The sequence below is a fragment of the Danio rerio genome, chromosome 11 (genome assembly GCF_052040795.2).
Source record: "Danio rerio strain M-AB ecotype USA chromosome 11, GRCz13ab, whole genome shotgun sequence".
NCBI classification, from domain to species: domain Eukaryota; kingdom Metazoa; phylum Chordata; class Actinopteri; order Cypriniformes; family Danionidae; genus Danio; species Danio rerio.
The window spans coordinates 23,324,398-23,339,093 of record NC_141031.1 but is presented as its reverse complement, the minus strand read 5'-3'; the positions used below and the strand labels follow the sequence as shown (position 1 = coordinate 23,339,093).

At 35.9% G+C, this 14,696-nt stretch overlaps 1 protein-coding gene across 4 annotated transcripts in view; it reads right to left on the bottom strand.

Moving 5' to 3' along the window:
- The window catches only part of cdh4 (cadherin 4, type 1, R-cadherin (retinal)), a 435,407-nt gene that overhangs the window by 31,920 nt on the left and 388,791 nt on the right, over positions 1-14,696 (bottom strand). For all 4 annotated transcript variants that reach the window (XM_087271794.1, XM_087271795.1, NM_131086.2 and 1 more), the window contains 1 exon segment: positions 13,527-13,664. In XM_087271794.1, coding sequence (XP_087127920.1) covers positions 13,527-13,664 — 138 coding nt within the window.

Below are 14,696 nucleotides of genomic sequence, written 5' to 3'. Positions count from 1 at the left end.
AGGTTATATCTAGTGGCTGTAGTGATGAAAACATCACAGGACCGTCCTGTCTCTCGTACGCTGTCTGGGATGCACAGCTGCATTTACTGATAAGCCGAAAAACACTCTGTTGAGATCAAACAAATGTGCTGTGTCCCTTCCAGGATGGGGTGCAAGAGACCAGGAGAGGACAGGACAGTAGAAGACATGATTGACTGACTGATTGATCTGTGCAAAATCACAGTCTTCTTGCAGTACAGGCTACTGCTCTCAGTTTGATGAAAAAAATAAATAAATACATCCTCTGGGGGCTAGTTCAATAAGATTGAGAAATTGTGTGTATGTGTGCATGTATGTGTGTGTGTGTGTGTGTGTGTGTGTGTGTGTGCGTGTGTGTGTGTGTGTGTGTGTGTTTGTACCGACAGAAATAAGCAGAAAGAAAGTGATATTTATTTATGATTTGTGGATGGAATTTGTGTGGGGAAGTTAGGAAGACATTCAGAGCTTATACAGAGAAAGAAAAAAGGAAATTCATTTCTTTCTCCTCAGTTCCCTTGGTGTTGTACAACCAAGGGCAACATTTAAGCCACATTCTCTTCAAAATGTCTAAATGTAAAGAAATAATTAAAAATGTATGGATATCTCACAGGCACCATATTAAATGTGCTAGTTTGATGATGCAAAATGATCTCTGACGGAAATGAATTAATTAGAAGAATAATGGATTTGCTGTCTTTCATCAATATTTAGCACATTTCAATTGAAGTCTGTTGGAAGAGCTGAAGATATTCATTTCTAGTAACACTATTCATATTTAATGACACGTTGGCCGATGTTCAATTTATTTTTAAAATCTCACTTCACTCAAGAGTTTACATTTGATTTTTTGTAAACAGCTCGAGCCACACAAATAAATAAAACAACTAAAAATAAACCCTTTTAAACGTAAAAGCACAAACAGTCTTTGGTTTGCTGAACAGTTTCTTTGAGCGATAAAGTACATTTTGCTTAGGTGTACTTTATTTTTGACTTTAAATAGTTAAATATTCTGATTTAGTAGCACAACAACCCTAAATCAATTTAATATATTTAATGTCAATCATAAAAATATAATGTCGATGTTTATGATGAATAATAAATAATCCACAATAAATAAATAGAGATAAACAAACAAATGAACAAACAAACAGTATTAGCAACTGTGCTGAGTAGGGATGGGGAGTCAACTCAAAAGAGTCGAGTCTGTTTTTTCAAATTCTCCTGAATAAAGCAGTTACTTTCTACAGCTATAATGCTCATTTTCATGTTTCATGACCACGAGCATTCTAGACTTTTAAATAGTGCTGCGGGATGAAGTTTGCTTTCATTTTCAAAATCCTATAAAGCCCTTACACCTTTGGCATTTTGGTTGTTAAGCAGTTTTGTTTGGATAAGCTGCGATGTCAAGCTTACTGTGGGTGAATTTGGTTTGGATCGGATACTATTGGCGGATAGATGTTTTAAATTAGCACTGTAGGTAAAATTACGATGCAATGTTAGGCTATTGGCTGCTGCTATAAGCTCAATTAATATACTTATTTAACCTATGCCTATTTCACAAATAAATAAATAAATAAAACACTAATCACAATGACTAAAGTCGCAAAGATTTCTTTATTGTCACAAAATCTGACAATACATGTGGTCATTTGCTTTGGCCCTGAACGCATGTAATTTCACCTCTAATTCATTCTTCTGTTTGTTTTAGTAAGTTAAACGAAATTAGTTTCCAAAAGAGGATTTTTTTAAATAAAATATAGCCAAGGCTGAGTGTTCAAAAACTAGGTCTTACTCACTTCTTTTCTTCCGATGTATGCCAATCCCATTAACACACCCTTATTGAATTACAACTATGAACAAACTGCACAAAACAAACAGTTATATTTAAAAGTAAAATAATTAACTACTTAGAAAAAGTTTACATTAAAAAAACACATTTACGAAAGAGAGCAATATGATATGCTTTAAGGCACAGTCTGTCATGCTGCTTTATTTTTTTATTTTAGGTTTGTTAATGTATTAATTATTTAAGTAATCTTTTTAATGTATGAGGTTTAATATTTTATTGGTCATTAAATCAAATGGAAAATCTAGCTATTTTGTTTATTGATTGGATGGATCGTCAAAAGCAAATAAAGAAATAAACAAATAAACAACCGCAGTTTTTGGGACTTGCCGCACACAACCATCCGTTGTACCAGATTATTTTGTTCATTTATAGTATCAAACATTCAAACATTTACATTAGGAATATATTTAGACCATTATATACATACATATATATATATATATATATATATATATATATATATATATATATATATATATATATATATATATATATATATATATATATATATATATATATATTTTTTTACTATCTTCAATTGAGGTGTTCATTTTTGTTTGTGAATAAACTGCTACACGTCTTTCTATTAAACATTTCAATATTAATTGATGTTTTACCTTTCTTTCACCAATATTGCAATGCAATTTTCTAAATGATCTAAACTAGACAATTAAAAATGCAGTAACAAGTGTAGGTAGATAACTATAACTATAATATATATATATATATATATATATATATATATATATATATATATATATATATATATATATATATATATATATATATATATTATTATTATATATTCGGCTTAATTATAATATTATTATTATTATTATTATTTTTATTTTTATTTTTATTTTTTGACTGCACATGATTTACTACTGGTTATGTCTAAGGAGAACTGCACAATGTAAAGCTGCAATTGACGCAGTAGCATTGTGTAAAGTGCAATATGATACAGCATGTTTAACCCCCGCACTCTTTTAAGTAATTGTAAATGGAGTTGATTCCGGAGTCGATTCTACCAACTAAATTATTCCAAAATTGAATTCTTGACAAAAAACCCAAACCGAACATCCCTTGTGCTGAGAGATTTAGAGAGTAAATAAAAGTAAAAGTAGAGACTAGAGAGAAACAAAAACCTCCCCACAGAGTCAAGATAAAAAAAACACGACTACATAGATGTGAGTTTATAGTGTCCTAAGGAAAATAGATCTATACCATCCCAGCACATAAACAGTAATGACTAGAAAGCCAGCAGTATACTTATGCTGTCACCTGTGGCTTTAAACTCTCCACTTCTTCAACATCATCTTCATCTAAACCGCCGTTACCACCATCATCATAATTATAATTGTCATTACAGCCACTTCAAAACAGAGATTGATCGTTTAAGTCTTCAAATTCAGCCCTATTTTGCTTTACTCCCAACAAGCGACAGCTCTTTCCATATTCATGTGCTTTTTACATGAATAAAACATACGGCTGTCTTCAAATTGGAAGCGATATATCTGCTAGGTTTACACCCCCTCAAGCAATTTCGCTTAATTAGCTTGCTTACGTTTCTGAGGGTCTCCTACGGCAAGATGTATACTTGCTTCATGCCTCTGTCAAATGCAAATAATCACAGAACATTTCTAGCCTGCTCCGACTCGGTCTGTGTGGGTGAACGAGAGGAGAGAAAGAGCGATAGGATGGCTGAAAAACAAAACAAATTAGTTCTAGCACATAACTCATGAATTCAGCTCCAAAGATATGCGTTTCAGCGTACGACTGCGTCGATCACAAACAGGCAATTGAAAGAAGCACAGGCCCAAAGCCATAATGTTCACATTCTCAGCTTTAAAGCAAATGCATTTAACTAGCAAAGGCACGTAGTGATGAATTTCAGACATCTACGCGCAAGTCAATTAGCTGTCTGCGCTTTACAGTCAAGGTGTTTGATTTTTCTTCTTCTTTTTTTCCAAGTGTACTATATTCAACAACAACAAAAAAAAAGATTCAGCAAGTCTCTCACAAACCGCTGACTGAATCAACAAACCTCTCACAAGTGTCAGGTCGCGCGAGCCTGCCGTACATCAGTTGTGGCTGATTTTCTCCCAGCTCAGTGATATGTGACACAAGTGTTTGTTATTGGGAGCGAGAGCATGTGCTGAGTGTGGGACTTAATTGCTGGTGTCATCTGGGTTAACTTGCTCTGTTTGGACCTGTCATACACATCCAGCTAAGACAAGACAACCCAAGCACTGGAGCTGTTCTTCTGCTGCACTGTATAATTACAGATGCCTCAATGGACAAGGATGTACGCGCCAGAGAGCCTGTGTAAAGGAGAAAAAAAAACTGCAAAACTGGATAAATTTAAAAAGTATGAAGAGTAATCAAGTGGGTGGATGAGCAATGAGTTCTTTGTATTTTAGTCTTGCTTTCAATTTCACCGGGTTTTCCTTTCACTGTTCATTGAGATGGAGAAAGTGTGTAATGCACGGATGAGAGGATCTTAGTGTGTATTACTTAGGCGAGGTGTCACGGAAAGATGGATGGAGGCCTGTCTTTCCTATCTCTCCCTCCTAACTCTCCATCTCAGTATGGGCCATGAGTGTTTTTAGACCCTATTTTAAATCTGCGATAAACTGAGCTGTCAGCACCTTGAAATATCTGTGATTGTGTGATCTCTTCACGTTTGCTGAAAAAAAAGTAGCCTAAGCTGTTCACTGTGAATTCTCATTAAGCAACTTTCAAGTTTGATATATTTAGTGTTATCCTCCTCTCTCTCTCTCTCTCTCTCTCTCTCTCTCTCTCAAAAATAAAATAAAATAAATAAATAAATAAAAACAGCAGTTGTCAATCAAACAAGTTTCGGACTTCTTAGAAAAGTTCGACTAGCTACGACTTCAGCTAAAGTGTGCAAAACTGGAATACTGCATAAAAAGTTATTTGCGGATAAAGCAGCACCTCTATTCTATGAGTTATAGAGAATAAAATAGTCACTTCCCAATAAACTGGTGCCAAATATCAAAAAGAAAAATGGAATTTGGTGCAGTAGGAGAAGCCAATGTGGGCCTTTTTTCTTAAACAATAAATGACTTCCACCTCAGAAGACAAAGATGAAGCAAAATGAATAAGTGGTAGTTTTTAGAGGGTTGAGAGTCTTTTCCACTCTTTTCTGGGAGGTAATAATACCCAACCATTTGGATAATGGAATTTGGTTAAGCAATTTGAGAATGTCCAAAACAACATTTTGGATCTGATGACTAATGCCATCCTATCGTGACTATTTTTGTTATCACATGATCTGTTAAACAAAATCATACTACTTTTTAAGCAAATTCTGGAATGTATTCTGTAAATGCATTTCCAACATAGTTTATGCTCATTTCTTCTTATCGGATAAAAAGTTTATCCCACCAAATTGTATATATACCTTTTTATGTGCATATTCAAGATTTATGTGCATCTTGGGTTCTAATTAGCATTTTAAATTAAATAGTTCAACATGTGCATAAAGTGGGGAAAAAAAGTATTGAACACCTCACCATTTTTCTCAGAAAACATATTTCTAAAGGTGCCATTGACTTTCAATTTCTCCTGGATGTTAGTAACAACTAAAGAAATCAATATATGCAAAGGAAAAAAATCTTATTAGTTTACAAATTAAGTTTTATGTGTAATAAAATGAAATGACACAGGCAACAATTATTGAACACATGAAGAAACAAAGCTATAGAAAGGCAGTGAAAGCCCAGATAGTAGCTGAAATCTCTCAGTAGTTATTCAGAAGCATTCTGCCCTTCGACATTGTAAACTAATATAAGCTGCTTCAGTCCAACATGTACATTACCAGTATGATGACGATGAAACCAGGGTGGACATTTCAGCAAGTCAATGATCCAAAACACAGCTAAGAAAACTCTCAAATGCTTTCAGAGAAAGAAAATCAAGCTGTAGAATGGCCCAGCCAATGAAATTACTTGAATCCACTTGAAAATACAAAATTATGATCAGATTTGATTGACGAGACCCAAAGAACCATCAAGATTTTGACTGTGAAAAACTCACACCTGAGCAATTTGTGTGTCTTCATTCTCCATATGAGAGGCATCTTTAAGCTGCCATCACCAAAAAAAGCCTTTTAAATAAAGTAATACATATGTTCAGTAGTTTCTCCATGTGTCATTTCATTGTTATAAAAATGACTATTTATTCCTTGGAAAAAACATGACATGTTCTATACCATTTTCCCCTGCTGTAAAAATATGGTGATGGAAATAACGCAAATTACTCATGTTGTTTCAAACCCAAAAACCTTTTAGTCATCTTTGGAACAAAAATTAAGATGTTTTTTATACTTTGATATTTTTATTTATTTTTTTCTGTGATTTCCTACATCCTTTAGGTTAAAAAAAATCTACAATTTAGAGTTTTTACATTTTGTTTTTATTTTTAATTTTACAGCATGTCCACTTGACCACAGGACCATTTTAGTTCCAAACGACCTCCACTCAGGCAACAAAACTGTACAGGATATAGCTGTAAAGGGATACTAATCCAATATTAATGTAACAGAATCAAAACAAAAGCCGTTTTTTTTCCTTTTGTATTGAAGTTCCTGTAGTGTTTTTTTGTTTAAACAAGATTTACATAAGAAGCATTTCTCCTTCTTATGTAAAGGTTTGAGGCTCAGTGTAGGCTATTTCCATGTGAACTCTAATTATTCAACTACTGTAAATGCCTAGGTACAGTATATAGAGTTTTCTAAAGTACTGTACCTTTTAAATAATTTATTTTTTTTCATTTTAACTTATTTACACAACAATAGTATTTTGAGGGCCTGCAAATTGAATGAAAATTCTGGTAAGAGGTTTAGAGTGCCAGTTTTCAAAAGCAATGCTGTTGTTGTCTTTGTGCAAACTACGGAAAAAAACAACAACAACAATTTTGTAAAAACATTGACATCATGTGCATTACATATTCAGTTTATAGGCATGTGTGAGTGCTTGACAGCCAAAACAACAAAGGGAGACTACAGGGCTGCATTTTTCCTTTTCAACATCCTGAGTGACATCTTCAATCACTGGCCTGACATGCATAATACAGTGTTTATTTTTATTTTTTTTATTTACATGGATGCATGTGAATAGGGATCATTTTAAATAGAGAGCTTTTTAAAAGCACAAAGAAAAAAATAATGAATAGGTGCGCAATGATTTTTTCTAGACATATGTACATAAATCTGGCAACATTTTATAATGTTTGATGTGCCTATTACAGCAGTTCAGAAAAATGTCTAGCAAGTGGCACTAAAAGGTTACTAATGCACTTGCATCACTCACACTAAACCCTATACAGTGTTATAAAACTAAATATGCAATAAACCGATCTGCTGAACACATGAATACATAAAAATGACTGGTTTGCAACCTTTTTTGATAATGTAATATAGTGCTTATGGAAAGTGTGTATGGTACAGTGTTTATTATGGTAATTGATAACCACTTTAATCATAATTTGTGCAGTTTTTTTTTATAATGACACTAGTGATCAGTGTCATTTCTAATAAGCTTGTGTTTAGTAATCTGTATGAGTTAAGCTGTTAAAGTGGTAGTTTACCCAAAATTAAATACTATGTCATCATTTACTCATCCTCCACTTGTTCCAAACCAGTTTGGGTTCCTGTCTTTTGTTGAATGCAAAAGAAGATATACTGAAAAGTTTTAGAAAAAATAGTCATTGACTTCCATTGTATTTTCTTTATATGAGTGTAAATGGATATTTTTCTAGTTTATAATATTTATCAGAATATATTTAGTGTTCAACGTAAGAAAGGAATTCCTAAAGCATGATGTGAGTTAGAGTAAATGGTGAGGAATGTTTCATTTTTGGGTAAACTACTGTATGTCTTTAATCTTCAAAACATATTCGTTATGTAATTAAATACATTGTATATGCTACGCATAAGCTGAGTTGTGCTTTATTTAAACTCAAAAACCAGCGTAATTGGTTCTTGGTTCTCAAAACAAAATATGGGAATAAAACCCAAATACATTTGTTAGCATATATCTTCAGAATACTTTAAAGCAGGGATGTCAAACTGAATTCTTGGAGGGCCGCAGCCCTGCACAGTTTAGTTCCAACCCTAATTAAACACACTTGATTAAACTAATTGAGTCCAACAGGCTTGTTTGAAACCTACAGGTAAGTGTGTTGGAGCAGGGTTGGAACTAAACTGTGCAGGGCTGCAGCCCTCCAGGAATTGAGTTTGACATCCCTGCTTTAAAGGGTACCTAGTTTAATTCTTTTTCAAGATATAAATCTTAGTATATTCTTAATATAGGATTTAATATAAATCTTTTGAGTCTCCAGAATGTGTCTGTAAAGTTTTAGCTCAAATTACCCATCAGATTATTTATTATATCTTTTTAATTCTGAGAAATTTGAGCTGTTATAACATTGTAGCTGTTTTTGTTGGATGTGTCTTTAATACCCCACCATTCCGATATGTGTGTCAGAGCCGTAGCTTTTCCTTAAAACAGTAAAAACTTTCCCAACTCCCTGCTGAAAAATCCAGCTTCAACCAGCCTAGGCTGTTGGCTGGTTTTAGCTGGTTGACCAGGCTGGTTTTAGAGGAGTTTTTGCCACTTCCACGCTGGTTTCCAGCCATTTCGAGCTTGGTCTTAGCTGGTCAGGCTGGAAAATGACCAGCTAAATCCAGCTAAAACCAGCTGGACCAGTCTGGTTTATGCTGGACATAGCTGGTTTTGGCTGGGCTCCTAACTTGGCTAGGCTGGTCAAGCGGGTTTTAGCTGGTCATCTCCCAGCCTGACCAGCTAAGACCAGGCTGGAAATGGCCAAAACCCCTCTAAAACCAGCCTAAACAACCAGCTAAAACCAGCCAACCAGCTTAGGCTGGTTTAAGCTGGATTTTTCAGCAGGGCTGTTATTTGATATATTTGTAGTGGAGTTAACTCAAGCCTTTCTACAATGATGGGTCACAGACAATATCGTAATAAAGTTTGCTTGCGTGCATTCGCTTGCAAACACACACACATACACACACACACACACACACACACACACACACACACACACACACACACACACACACACACACACACACACACACACACACACACACACACACACACACACACACATACATACACGTTTAGCTTTGCCCTGTTTTTGCATGGCATACAGTATGTTTATGTGCTGTATGTAACAGGATACACGTTAGAATCCACTGCTGGATGGATATCTGTTATGTTAATGTACAAAATAAACCTGTTTTAAGTCCACAAACCAGGATTGCTTTTTCTTTTATAATTCTTTTATAATTGTACTTGCATGCGGTCATGGTGATGAATTACATAGTGATTTTACAGTTTTTTTTTTTTTTATAAACAAGCACTGTTTTAAAAAATGTTTTAAACTTGTAACACTCATTCTTGATCACATTTGATGATGATTGATGTCCACAGTGAGCTGAACAGTTCTTTTAATCAGTTGCTTTGCGCACATACTGTCTTGTGAATGCCCGTTACTACAGAAACATATTAATATGCATCTGTCAATCAATTTGGTGTGCGGGGAAACCGCACTCCTATGTCATGTTGTGATGGGCCTCAAGATGGGAGGGATTTGGATCCTATTTTAATGTCAGGAAATTAAAAAAAAAAACTATCACTCCAATATGACTGTGGACACACTGTACCTTATAAAAGATTTTCATCATAGGTGACCTTTAAGTCCATGTAAAGTGGACATTGCTGAGACTTCAGTTTGTTGATGTACTTCTAACTGATTAAAATTACTGAGTATTGGATGGGGCTTTCTTTTGCACATTATTCCATCACAGCATATAAATTGTAAGAGAATCATGGTTAGAATAATGCAATGGAAGCCATCTGTCCAGACTGTGAGAAACTAATAACAGAATTAAAGTTCTTGAATTAACTATCTCTAAAGAATCTTTAAGCCCTATCATTGCATACTTGAGCAAGGGTAAATTGGGTCATGACCTCTAAATAACCTTTGACCTTGACCCTATAAACCCTTGAGGTTTTCACTGCAGGCAGTCTATACCCCTGTCAGCTCACTGCATCTCAAACCCACCAACAACAGCAGGCATAAGAGGCGGAGGGATCTGTCCACAAGCATCTATTCCTCCCAAAAACAACGTTTGAGAATAAAATGACACCAATTAAAATGAAGAGCAAGACCATCTGATGCCAGATGATAGATGTCATACCGATTCACTAAGTATCGCTTGGCCTTCAAATAAATATTATAGGTAGAAAAAATAATTCAGAATGCCTCAGCATCAGACAGCGTGGCAGAGGCCTGGGGATATTACTTAATGAGAGAGAGAACGCAAGGGCACCAGAGATGAGCGCTGCCAGAGAGCGATAAAAGAGGGATGGCAGATAGCAGGAAATAAATGGAAACGGAAAGAGAGATAGACACCCAAAGCCAGAGAGAAGGATCGAGGGAAGGAGATAAATGGTTAAGCGGAGAAGGAAGGAGAGGAGAGAGATGAAGGCTGACAGAAACAAACACTGGTAAATGTGGGAAGAGAAGTGTAGAGATACGGAGATAAAGAAAACAGGAGATGGAGGATACTGGGAAAGAGAAAAGAAGGAAAAAAAGGGTGGATGAGAGGGGATTGAAGCCAGATGCCTGGAGAGAAACTACAGTCACCTAAGGGGCATAGTTGGCGTGAGGAGAGAGAGACACAGAGAGAGAAAGAAAGACTGATCTCACATCTCTCTCATTCTCTGCACCCTCCATTTCACTCCATCCCTTCCCTCATCACCTCCCAGAATTCATTGCGCTTAGCGAAGCTCTCTTTGTTTCACAGCTCCAGTAGGTTTCTCCAGCTGTCAGACAGCATTGTGTGAATTAAATGAGTATCAAGACAGCGTTAGCATTCAGAAGTTGGAGTAATGAGGAGGGGAATGTGTCCAAACAGGCCTACTTCAGATTTCTTCCAAAACCTAATCTTACAAGGCAGCATTCTAACCGCCGTGGCACCTCATAAGGGAGTGATTTGGTACATTCTCTGTGAGCAGCAACTACTGCTTCGGTGCTGTACAAATAATAATAAAAAAATAGCATTTAATGAGGCTGATTGATATTTAAATCAGTATAAAAATATAAATGTTGGAACTGGGCAGGCAAGACACTATAAGCATTAACATTTTCATTTTTTGACTGGTCATATTGAGATTATATTCATTCATTCATTTTTTTTTTGTTTCGGCTTAGTCCCTTTATGAATCCAGGGCACAGCGGAATGAACCGCCAACTTATCCAGCATATGTATTATGCAGTGGATGCCCTTCCAGCTGCAACCCATCTCTGGGAAACATTCATACACACTTATTCACACTCATACACTATGGACAATTTTAGCCTACCCAATTCACCTATACCGCATGTTTTTGGACTGTGTGGTAAAACGGAGCACCCGGAGGAAACCCACGCGAACAAGGGGAAAACTCCACAGAGAAACGCCAACTGACCCAGTCGAGGCTCGAACCAGCGACGTTGTTGCTGTGAGGCGACAGCATTACCTACTGCGCCACGGCATTCTATCTCTGCACGCTCAATCAAACTAAATACAAAATCAAGATTAATCAAAAGCTTTGATTGTCATGCACATCTTTTCTGGGAAGCATGATTGTGTGATCTGTAGGATGTCCAGAGGGCGCTCTCGAGCACCTAAACTCCAAACATTCTTGAAGAAACCCAGCAAATACCCATAATAAATGTTGAATGAACAAAAGAATTAACAGCCTTTATTGCTTCAATAAGATTACTAATCACACAATATGATCAGACAATCTCATAGAAGAATTTATTTAAACACTCGACTGAAGTTACGAAGTGAGAAAAAACATACTATTAAATATGGTATTTTCACATGCTTTCAGATGTAGAAGAAACACAGCGATAGTTCAGTGAGAAGCTAAGCAAACAGCTGTCATTATATTATTACAATCTGAAAGCACCTGCTAGATATTTACTGCTGAGAACAGAACCAGCTTTACTGACAAAATGCACATAAAATTGCCACTGATTAATTGCATTGCCAAACCAATAACAACAAATCATCACCTTAGAATTATAAGGTTCTATCTGACGTTTTTGTCAAAATTGAGTTATTGACATATTCTTATTAAATGACAACTTATTTACACTATGGAATGGTTTTTTAAAAGTTGTTTACATTTTAAGACATTTTATTAAAAAAAAAAAAAACTCAAATGTTACAGACATACTGTTTGCTACATACAATCCAAAAACCTTAAAGCTCAATATCTCGAAATCATACAGAACGCAGATAGAACCTTAAAATTCCAAGGTGATGAAATTAACAAATTAGATATACACAAATGAATGAAGTAAGTGAACAAAGAAACACATGAATTAAATAAACAGTGCTGAAGATCTGTATTCAGGTTCAGAAAACAAATAAATGTAAAGTTATGTGGCATAGTTTGAAATATACATTAATCCTTATTGATTTAAAAAGTTAGTCAGAGCAGTGAATAGCTTTTCTAATCTGTCTAGTAAAAATTAACTAACACACTTTTTAATCTCTGTGGTTCGATAAAATGTGCTTATTGTAAAAATTAATGAACATACCTAATATACTCATACACATGTGTGACATACATAATGATTTCAAGTCAACTGCAGCTACAGTAAATCTTGACCTCTTATAAAAACAGTTTACCAAACTTAACAGTTTCATTGCCATAATTTCCATCTATTCCCATCCCATCTATACACTTATGTTTTTTTTATACATACAGTAGATATGTTCATATTTTATTTGTCTTATTCTATAATTTATTCCTAAATTAAAAAAGAAATGAAGTGACACAAGCAGATGATTCCATCTGTAAAAACCCCTTGGCTCTAATATGTCAACAAAAAGAAACCAGATTTTTGCACTTGGCTTTATCCGGTGTTCAAATATTTGTTCTGGAGATGTATGCAAATAAGTGCAGATTTAAATTGATAATGGCTAATTTTCATATTTAAAAAGAACATTTGATAAAACTTGTAACATAACAAATGCTTACATTTATAATTGTAATCAACAACACGGGGTGTGGGATCTTTTAATTCTACCCTTACGTAAGAGTCTTTGTATGTAGAACAAATATCAAACCAGGCTAATTCTAATTTAGTACCTCTATATTCATCTTTGGAGAGAGCAAAATATGTCCCAGGAGTTACTTTTTCTTCTTCTTTTTTTGCAGTTTTCGTTTTCGCAAATCGCCAGAGGCCAAAGAATACGCTTTTTTAGATCTCAAATTTCTCTCAGGGGTGCCATTCGTGCCTGCTATTCCCATTTAAATTCACCAGAGACCGCTGTCAACTGACTAACTTAAGTGACTAACCGACCAATGCCTCCACCCTCCCTCTTCCCTAAACCCAACCAATAGTGTTTTAAAAAAGCACTGATTGACCCGAAAAGGAACGACAAAATGCTGCCATATGTACCTCTGGCTACATAATTTGTGATCTCCAGAAACATGTATAGGGCTATGTTTTCAGAATGAGCCTGTGTTTACAAATATGATTTGGCAATATGCTGCATGTTTTAAAACACATTATTTTGTAAATGCTCTCACAGTTATATACTCACAGTTTTAGAGTCCAGCTCTGGTGGGTTGTCATTGATGTCAGAAATGCTGATGAGGGCTGTGGCGGTGTTGGACAAACCGAAGTTTAAGTTTCCCTCCATATCAGTGGCCTGCACTATGACGGTGTACTGAGAGACTTTCTGAAACAACACAAAACAAATAGACTTTAAACAAATGAAGAGACACATCATACATAAATGAAAAATTATGACTGTTTTTAAAAGTCTATACAAATCATTTTGCATGTCCAAGAACAAGAAAACCCTAGGAAACCATTTTGTTAGTGTTGTCTCTAACAAACAACTGGGAATCCTTTTCATCCATTTTCTGTGATAGAGCAGCCAAGCGGTCCAAAAGTTTGCCATCTAAGCCTACACAAAGCCATCCTGCAAAGACTTTGAGACTGCATGTGTTTGGTAAATGGCGGCTCTTTGTGTTTGTCTGGGGATACGTCTGTCTATCTGTCTGTCTGCGTTTGCATTCAGGCTTTTCTGTTAATTAGAACAAGAGGCTACTGTGAGCTTTGTTCTGCTTTGATACTTTGTCACTCACTATTTATGGAAATACACTCCCCCACACACTGATAATCAGTGCGCAAAAACAACTCTTCATCAGCGGACATGAACCAGCCTGTTTGTAACCACGGATGAAAAGCAGAGGTTGCGAGGGCAACAGATGGATAGCAACACGAGTGCACACACACACACACACAGACTCATGGAAGTGTTTGTTGTTGCATGGCCAACATTCCTGTGGGCACAGATCTGAAAGTGTGGCCCTGTCCATGCCTGGGTGAATCTGACTCCAGTTAGTCCACACACTGGGAGGAGATAGAGAGCTGAGCCCCAGCCAAAGTCTCTCCTCTGCCTCTTTCAGCTTCAGCCGCATTAATCCGGTTGGCCAAAAGCCTTGTGTTGTTGCAGACAGGATGTAGGGGGAGTGAAGGACGAGTCAGTGCCCCGTTGAGACTGGTCTAGGGGACAGGGTTTGACTGACTGACTGCTGTGGCACAATGGAAAGCATCATAAGACCTTGCTGGATATCTTGATGCTTTGAATTTGGGGGCTTCCTTTTGTTTTATTTTAGTCATCTCACACATTTTAGAATAATTAAACACTGGTGGGAAATGTCTTCTAACTCTCTGGTCTTCTGTCTCCTCCAAAAATGTGGCA